At 53.7% G+C, this 9,598-nt stretch overlaps 1 protein-coding gene across 3 annotated transcripts in view; it reads left to right on the forward strand.

Annotated features, from left to right (window-relative positions):
• The window catches only part of ctbp2l (C-terminal binding protein 2, like), an 81,344-nt gene that overhangs the window by 52,846 nt on the left and 18,900 nt on the right, over nucleotides 1–9,598 (forward strand). Inside the window, exon 1 of one of the 3 annotated variants that reach the window (XM_083687379.1) lies at nucleotides 6,685–7,523. The exons of the other annotated variants lie outside the window; for them this stretch is intronic. Coding sequence (XP_083543505.1) covers nucleotides 7,502–7,523 — 22 coding nt within the window. The 5' untranslated portion in view covers nucleotides 6,685–7,501. Of the gene's footprint in view, nucleotides 1–6,684; nucleotides 7,524–9,598 lie in introns of those variants that run through there. 3 annotated transcript variants of the gene reach the window in all.

A 9,598-nucleotide genomic window follows, 5' to 3' on the forward strand; every position in this document is an offset into this window, starting at 1 on the left:
TTGGCAAAGCGCAATGACTACCCATGACAACTAGACAGAATAATATAAGCTTTTAGAGCCTTTTTTTCTCCCTTTATTTTCTTTTTTTTCTTTCTCCCAGCTCCTCTGCCACTTGCAGTACATAGATACACAAGGTCATTATTTGTTTTCCTGGGAAAACAAGTGGAGCTACTTGTACTTTTTCTTTTTTTTCTAGTTCATCTTGGAGGGTAATGAGGTTTTGGTTGAGTGGAGTGTTGCTGTGACTGTGAGCCAGCAGGAAGTGAGCGAGGGGGAACTGGGGGGCTCAGGTGTGCCAGGTGCAGATCGCGTGACATATCTGCCACCTCCAATTACAGTAAGGGGGGGCGGAGCCCGGGCCTGCCACAGGAAGTGTGAAATATCATCTGCCACAGAGAAGGGATTTATGATGATGAAAATGGCGGTAGCTCTGCAGCAGTGTGAGTGACCGTCTTTTTAAACGCTGTAAGTCGACACCCCTCGGGAGTGTTTCAGCTCTGACTCCTCGTCGACAGGACCTGGAAACCCTGGTGTATTTATTGTAATGGAGCACAGCTGGCTGAGAGCTGAGATGGGTTAATAGCCATGTGACAGGTCTGAGGAGAGGGGGTCGGGGGGGAGTCATGGGGTGTGTGTGTGTGTGTTTTGTGTGTGTGTGTGTGTGTGTGTTCCTGTGTATGTGGTGCATGCGTGTGTGTTCCTGTGTGTGTGTGTGTGTGTTCCTAGTGTGTGTGTGTGTGTGTGTGTGTGTGTGGTTGACTTCTTTGCGGTGTGGCGTGTAGGGGGCACTCTGGGGGGACTCGTCCCCACTCCCTCTGCCAGGCCAGATGGCTCCTGTCACTGAGCGGATAGGGGAGATGGGGAGTGTGGGAGGAAGGGGGGGGGGGGGGAGAGAGAGCGCTGAGTCCCCCTTAATTGCGCCAGAGTGGCCCATCCCGAGAGACCTCACATCTGGAGCCCACCTGCAGCTGGGCCTCCCCCCTCCTCCTCCTCCTCCTCCTCCTGCTCCTCCTCCTCCTCCCTCGCTCACTAACTCTCTCACACTCTTTCCTTCATCCTCTCTTGACGATGCTCTCACTCACTCTCTTTATTTTTCCAGAGAGGGATGGAGGGAGGGAGGGAGGGAGGGAGGGAGGGAGAGGGAGAGGCAGGGGACAAGGGGGGGGGTTGGCGGTGGAGTACAGCGGGGCGGTGTTTGGCCACACTGTGATTTGTGGCGGTAATACCCATATTTCAGCAAGTTTAGCATGCCTCTGGGGTGGGCGGAGACGCAGGGCGCCGGTTGGGGGGGTGGGGGATGGTGGGAGTTGGAGGTGGGTGGGAGGTGGGTGGGGGGGGCGAGGCATACCCAAGCATAATTTTATTTTATGACTGCGCCAGGCTTGGTGGGCTCTGTTCTGTTTTTCTGTTCCCTGAGTGAAAGGAGAGAGAGAGAGAGGGAGGGAGGGAGGGAGAGAGAGAGGGGATGTACGTAGCTGTGGCAGTGGCTGCTTCTACAGGGGGGCCATGGGGGGGGGGCGGGGGGGGCTGTTCTGTCCTCCCTGCCTCCGCCCTCCGCCTCGTTCACACTAGTGGCCCCTCGCCGGTGACTGACTGAGCGAATTTGCATTCCCCCTCCGTAATCTACCCATCCCTCCATCTCTCCAGCAGCCCCCCCCGCCCCCCATATCCGGCCCCCCATCCTGTCCTATCAGGAGTGGAACGAGGGACAAGGTACTGTAGAGGAGGGGGGAGGTAGAGAAAACAAAGCGTGGAGGCGGTGTTGATTCAGTGCTGTTATCTGGGTGCTGGGTGGGGGGGGGGGGGGGGGGGGGGGCGGCACGGTGGAACAGTGTGTGCCTGCCTAGCCTGCCTGCCTGCCTGCCTGCCTGCCTGCCTGCCTGCCTGGGGTTTGTTTACCCTGGCTGCTGCTGCCTGTGCAGGTGGCTCCAGCTAAGGCTGCAGCGCTGGGAAAACCTGGGCCTCCCAAACAAATACACACCGCAGGAAGTCAGCCTCGCGGCGCGCCTCTACGTTCTCCCTCCATCTCTCTATCTCTCTGTCTGTCTGTCTCTCTCTCTCTCTCTGTCTCTCTGTCTCTCTGTGTGTCTCTGTCTCTCTCTGTCTCTCTCTCTCTCTCTATCTCTCTGTGTGTCTCTGTCTCTCTCTCTCTCTCTCTATCTCTCTGTCTGTCTCTCTCTCTCTCTCTGTCTCTCTGTCTCTCTCTCTCTCTCTTTCTCTATCTCTGTCTCTCTCTCTCTCTCTCTCTCTCTCTCTCTCGGTCTCTCTCTCTGTCAGTTATCCAGGACTATCCAGGCCGGTCCAGCTCCACTGAAGAGCGGCCATCTCCTTCCCCCACATCTGACTGTGGTACCAGTACAGTGAAACACAGTCCTGCACAGGAGAGATGAAGGAGGTGGTGTTTTTTTTTTTTTTTGAGAGAGATAAGAGCTTCAATCGAACCCCAAAAATGTCATTATCAGATGGCGGGTGTTGGTATCTGCGCTGTCACGGTGCCTATCTGAGAGAGCAGCCTGCCATGTCTTTCACTGCGAGGACAAACCCCGGGATAGGATGTGTGACCCTCTCCCTCCTGACATTTTCATGAGGAGAAGGAGGAGCGATGAGCTGTTTGTTGCTTCGGCTCTGATCTAAACGGTTGAGACAAGTTGTTTGCCCCGCACAGAACAACATAACCTTTGCGATGAGATTACGTTTCATTATGCATTTTGTGTGGGTGGGTGTGTGTGGGTGTGTGTGTGTGTGTGTCTGTGTGTGAGTGTGTGTGTGTGTGTGGGTAGGTGTGTGTGGGTGGGTGTGTGTGTGTGTGTATGCAGCCTACGTACAGACGTCAGATTGCTCTTTTTTGCTTTTCTCTGTAAAGAAAATGTTATGGAAAGGGGAGGGGAGGGGTGGGGGGGGGGGGCCTGAATAAACACAAGGCTTGCATACTGGACACATTTTGTGTAACCACACCCTGTAGCCAGATGGTTGAGTCGTGTACTGGCAGCGTACACGTCCTCGCTGAGCCCAGCCTCTCGCTGCCACGGTGCTCCGTTTCAGGCGTTTGAAACGGGATCCCCCCCCCCCCCCCCCCCCGCCCCCCCTCCTCCCCCAGCAGTCCCTCTCCCTTGGCAACCGAGGGCTTCCTCGGCAACCGTCCCTCACCGGAGTCATGTGTTGGATAGTCGTGCAGGCTCTGACCTCTTAAGGCAGGCAGGGTCGCTGCTCTGCCACTTTGCTTTAAAAAATAAAATAAAATAAAAAATAAATAAATAAATAAAAAATCCTTTTTAAAGTGCTTTACAGGGATAAAGAAGGGACCTCGACATCCAATGTACTCACAGTACCTGGTCATCCCCCCCTCCACCACCACCACCACACCACACCACCACCCCCCCCCCCCCCACCCCCACCCCTCCCTACCCACCCCATACGAAAGCAGGGAGCTTAGAGTAGAATTAGTCCAGCGCTCGTTCGCTCGCTACGGTCAATCTGCACTAAGAAGCCTTTGTGTGGTCGTTAGGACCGTGACCGCCGCCGCTGCTGGTGGTGCTGGCGGCGGCGGCGGTGTTTGACCGGACCGCGTGAGTTCAGACAGAGACGGGTGGGAGGAGGGGTCTCGTAAAGAGCAGCACCGTCGACCCCGTTGAAGGTGTGGTCCGGTCAGCCAGTGGAGACGTTGTGCTGTAATAAACCCTCTTTGAGGATGTCACCAGGGGGGGGTTGTGCAGCGCGGGGGTGGGGGTGGGGGGGGGGGTTGTGCAGTGGGGGGGGAGGGGTGTACGTACATGTCATGTGTGTGTATACAGACGCTGTGTGATATGTGGTGTTAAGATGTCAATCCATTTTCAATCAGAAGCTGACATCTGAAGGGACCAATTCCATCGAACCCCGGCAATGTGTGGAAAACATATGTGTGTGTGTATGTGTGTGTGTGTGTGTGTGTATTTGCCCGTGTGTGTGTGTGCGTGTGTGTGGCCGTGTGTGCACATATAAGTGTATGTTCTGGTGTGTGTGTTTGTATAAATCCATATGTTTGGGCACAGTATGTTTGGGCACGGTGTAGAAATCTATATCTCTGTGCGTGTGTGTGTGTGTGTGTGTGTTTGTCTGCAGTGTAGAAATCTGTATTCAAGCATATGGGTGTTTGTGCACGATGTATACATCTATATCTCGGAGCATATATGTGTGTGTGTGTGTGTGTGTGTGTGTGTGTGTGTGTATATTTGGCCGTGTGTGTGTGTGTGTGTGTGTGGAGCACGCTGTAAGGCACTGGAGGCTGAGGGGTGAACAGATGTAGCCTTGAGTACTGGTGCTGGCCCAAGTCTGGCGCTCCCCAGCGGAGGGGGGGGACCCGCTGTGCCAATCTGTTCTCATTAGTGTTTATTTGCCCCCTTCAAAGTGCACTAACGGGCGAAGACATGCACATCCTCCCCTCTCTCTCTCTCTCTCTGTCCCTCCCTCTATCTCTATCTCTCTCCCTCTCTCTCTTCCTCTCTCTGTCCCTCCCTCTCTCTCTCTTTCTGTCCCTCCCTCTCTCTCTCTCTGTCCCTCTCTCTCTCTCTCTCTGTCCCTCCCTCTCTCTCTAGCTCTCTCCTTCTCCCTCTCTCTCTCTCCCCCTCTCTGTCCCTCCATCTCTCTACATCATTCTCTCTCTCTCTCTCTGTCCATCCCTCTCTCTCTCTCTCTCTCTCTCTCTCTCTCTCTCTCCCCCCTCTCTGTCTGTCTCTCCCTCTCTCTCATGCAGCGTGTTTGGACAGGGCCTGCCACGTCAGAACGCCCGCCGAGCTACGCCCTGCTTTGAGTGTGTGTACACTTAACGGTAGCTACACACACACACACGCTCCACTTAATGCCAGTCTCTTTTAATAGGGGCCACGTTGGCACCAGCGCAGGGCACAGATCCCCCCCCCCCCGCCCCAGAGACGGCAGTGTGTTCTTTCAAAGAGAACGCCGTCGCCCTGCGCCTGCCAGCCGAGTTCCGATTGGACGATACGCGGCGCGCGGCTGTGCGTGTGTGTGTGTGATTGTAGTGTGTGTGATTTGTGACGATAAGAGAACCATGTTAGAACTGCTGTTCTAAAAAAAAAAGGAGAACTCAACACCATAATGAGCGTTTAACCCTACGACCGCCCCCCTCCCCCACACACACACACACACACACACACACACACACACACCCCCTCCCGCATTTCAGCAGTCTCATTATGCCTGTGTTTGTTAATACAGAGAGAGTTGATATTAACACACTGCCTGTCAGTCACAGCCTGGGCCCCCCTCCTGGGTGAGTCCTAATATGTCATTATGGACAGATAGAGGCACTCAGAGAAGCAGCAGCTGCACCCCATCCTCCTTCTCCTCCTCCTCCTCCTCCTCCTCCTCCAGGTCCTGAGTGCTGACGTAGTTCTGGATGGAGGGATGGAGGGATGGAGGGATGGAGGGAGGGGGATGGCTTTGATGGTCACACTGCCTTAGATATGTCACAGACAGAGATTGCAGTCTGCTGTGAGCTGACATGGCGTGTCTTTGCACGGTGGGCTCTCTCTAACCACCGACAAATCATAACCGGCACGGACAGTCACCTCGGCTAGTGCCTGCGTGCACGCACACACACACACACACACACACACACCAAGAACTCTCCCTCACACACACGTACACACACACCAAGAACAAACACACCCCACCGAGCACCACTGGCCCCACCGTTCCACCTTTCCACTTTGCTGTCTGTGATAATCGGTTTGGGTGCGTGACGGTACTAGGCTCTTTGTCTATTGGATGCGCCTGTCACCCAGACAGCGAGGTGTGTGTGTGTGTGTGTGTGTGTGTGTGTGTGTGTGTGTGTGTGTGTGCGTGTGACTGTGAGAGCCTCTTTGGCCACACCGCAGAACAACAGGGAGTCTATACCACTGCATTGCATTGTTATTCTAAACAGGATTAGATTTTTTTTAGCCTGCCCATCCGCACCGCGTTGAGGAAAGCTGTCAGTCTGCAGCGACTCCCTTCCTCTCCTCCAGGGACCAAAGCTGTGAACTTAACACACTTGGTTTCTGATGACTTCCCTGGCGGTGCGAAAGAATCACCGAGGTTTACAGCTGCGATGTTATAGCTGTAACGGTTTGAATGTCGCATTGTTCGGCTGTCGAAGCGAGTGTGTGTGTGTGTGTGGGGGGGGGGGGGGGGGGGGGGGGGTTTGTGTGCGTGTGTGTGTGTGTGTGCGCGCGTGTGTGTTTGTGTGACGGCGTGTGTGCGTGTGTAAATATATCCGCTTGAGTGTGTGTGTAAGTATGTCCGTGTGTGTGTGTGTGTGTGTGTGTGAGGGGGGAGGGGGGAGGGGGGGGGAGGAGGGGGGGGGGATGCTTGCATGTCAGTATTCCACCTCCCCAAAAGAAATACCCGGGTGGTTGTTGGAGGTTTAGATGAAAGTGGAAAAAAGCAGGGGAGGAAACGGATTAATTGGGAGGGAGAGTGAGTGAGAGAGAGAGAGAGAGAGGTGAGACCGTGAGTGAGTGAGAGAGAGAGAGAGAGAGCGGAGGGGTGGCGGCGGGGGGAGGAAAGGGGCCGGCGTTCTTAAAACACTGTGGAGAGGCCAGATCACAAATAAAACCTAAAAAAAAAAAAAAGAGAAAGGGGAGGGAAAAAAAAAGAGGGAGGGAGAGAGAGGAAAAAAAAAAACCCGAGTGTGCGAATGAACGAATGAAGGGAACGCACAGAGTCACGCTACGAGCCCACAGCTCCACGCCACAGATTAACACTGGCACTTTTTTGGAACGGGATCTTTTTTTTTTCTTCTTCTTCTTCTTTTAGCAGGATCTGTGGTTCGCTTTCTCTGGTGTGTGTGTTTTTTTTTGTTGTAATCTGAGACAAAGGCAGGAGGAGAGAGAGAGAGAGAGAGGGGGAAAGAAAGAGAGAGAGAGAGAGAGAGAGAGAGAGAGAGAGAGTGAATGGCCGGTGCTGTGGAGCTGACAGCGGAGGAAAAGACAGAGAGAGTTTTCAGCGATCGCGCTCTGCGACCACAGCCTTCTCTTCCTGGGAGATAAAAAAAAAGAAAAAAAAAAAAAGAAAATAAGGACAAAAGCTTCTCCCCCCAACCCTGCTGCTATCCGATCGCTGGGCAGCGAGCGTCTCTCTGTGTGAGTGTGAGTGTGTGTGAGTGTGTGTGTGTGTGTGTGTGTGTGTGTGTGTGCGTGTGAGTGTGCGTGGGCCGCTTTTCTCTTCTCCCTGAAAGGGACGGACTGTGTTAAAGATGATGCAGCTGGGGGCAAACTGCGGGCTTGCTCCGAGACCCTTTCCCTAGCCGACAGGGGCAAGACTGAGGAGTTACTGAGGGGGAGGGGGGGGGGGGGCCAGAGGAAAAGGAGGAAGAGGAGGAGGAGGAGGAAGAAGAACAGAGGGGGGATACCCCCACTGGGCAAAATCGGAACGTCTTCCTCTCTGGGTTTTTGCCTCTTTTTTTTTCTTCTTTTTTTCCACCTCTGATGTCTTTGGCTGCCATGTGCAGTAATTAAGCGGAAGAATGTGGCGACAACCATTTCCAGGCAAGGAGCATGTTTCCTGTTTTCTTTTCTGGGGGTGTCTAATAAAGTGTGGCATATGTATGTGTGTGTGTGTGTGTGTGTGTGTGTGTGTGTGTGTGTGTGTGTGTGTGTGTGTGTGTTGGGGGTGGGGGGGTGGGGGCGGCGGGGGGGGTGTGATGTTAAGGATGATGAGTCGGTAGTCTGACAATGTTCTTTTTTAGACACTCCTGTGCTGCAGTTTTATCTGAATTTGTATTTTTCCTTTATCCCTCTCTCACGCTGAGCCGAGAGTGCTGTAGTATAGAACGAGAGAGAGAGAGAGAGAGAGAGAGAGAGAGACAGAGAGAGAGATGGTCCTGTGTGTTTGTGCCCATGGCTGTTGTGGACGCCTGCTTTGTCCTGTGGAGTGTGTGCCTGGCCCGGGCGAAGCACAAAGAGTGCCATTTAGCCGGGCGCGCTCTCATTCTGTTGGCAGGGGAGCGATTGGTGTGGCCAGGCAGCTGGGTGGTGACAGGGGTGGGGCACACGCACACAGGACAAGTGGCCTTTGTGTGCTACTTTTGTGGAGGTGGAGGGGGCAGCCTACTCATCCCCCCCCCCACCCTCTCAACCCCCCCCCCCTCCCTACCCCCCCCCCCTTCTTCATCTCCACATCTCATGTGGTGACCTCGAATCGTAGCATGCATCAGTGTGTGTGTGTGTGTGTGTGTGTGTGTGTGTGTGTGTGTGTGTGTGTGTGTGTGTTTGAGGGCAAAAAGGCAAATGAGTAATTCAGCACCCTTAGAACAGTACAGAGGGCTGGCAGCGTGCCATGAGAAAGGGGAGGAAACTCCAGAAAGAAAAACAAAAGTGTTGTTTGACCATCTGCACATCTGTGCATTATGCCAAGGTTTTCTATTACTCTACAGTCAGGTCGTATGGCTGTCTGCCAATTATGTGTGTGTGTGTGTGTGTGTGTGTGTGTGTGTGTGTGTGTGTGTGTGTGTGTGCAAGCATATCCAGATCCATATCATAATCATTATGCTCACATACTCACGTACACACCACCCCATGGCATGGTGTGTGTGTGTGTGTGTGTGTGGAGGTGCCAGTACATGTGACCGCCACTAGCCAGCACCGCCACCAGCCTGTTGTCAAGGAGCGAGCGGTGAGCCACCCGCAAATGGCAGCTTGGGGTTGCTAGGTAACCACATGCAGCTGTTGACGGTACGATAGAAGGCTGGTCCACTTGTCCTGGCATCCGGTTGACTCCTCGAGAAAACAGACCTCTCCTCTCCTCTCCTCTCCTCTCCTCTCCTCTCCTCTCCTCTCCTCTCCTCCTCACCTGTCCTTTCTTCTCCCCTCCCCTCCCCCCTTCCCATCCCTTCTTCTCCCTTCCTCTCCTCCCTCTCCTCTCCCCTCCTCTCCTCTCCTCTCCCCTCCTCTCCTCCTCTCCTCTCCTCAGTAGAGAACCCTGTATGTATAGCAGCTGCAGCAGGGGAGCAGGGACTCCCAAAACCCCGCCACATCATGGAAAATATGGCCTCACCTCTGTTCGCTGCCAGACTCTGAGTGTGTGTGTGTGTGTGTGTTGTTGCCGGGCCGTCTGAGGGACGCTAGAGCAGACCAGAGGAGCCAGACTTGGCTGTTCCTGGAGGCTCACATTAGCTTTGGAGTGTATGAGACGATGTCTGTTTGTTTTGAACCGTTTGCTTCAGCACTGCTTCAGTCATGGCTGTGCTGTATACTGTACCGGACTGTACACACTGAAAAGAAATATTCACTGCCTTTTTAATTGGAGAAGCTCACGCCCAAAACCACCAGCCATGTCATATTCCATTAATGGAATATTGTACAATATAATTTTTTAAAAAAATAATTAAAAAAAATCCGTCCCGTCTGCTGTAGGCTCGTACAGGAAATGCAGTAGGCGTTCCGTGGTGTCATCCTGCGTTTAACGATCAGAGACGCACAGAGATGATGAGTGGGGCAGGAACTGTGAAGTAGACATTGTAGACAAGGAAGAGCTGACTGACCTAGGATCTGTAAGGAAGCCACTGGACAGCATATCATTACACCCATCAAGACCCCTCTGGGCATGTGTGTACGTGTGTGTG

The sequence above is a fragment of the Argentina silus genome, assembly GCF_951799395.1.
Source record: "Argentina silus genome assembly, chromosome: 16".
Taxonomy (NCBI): domain Eukaryota; kingdom Metazoa; phylum Chordata; class Actinopteri; order Argentiniformes; family Argentinidae; genus Argentina; species Argentina silus.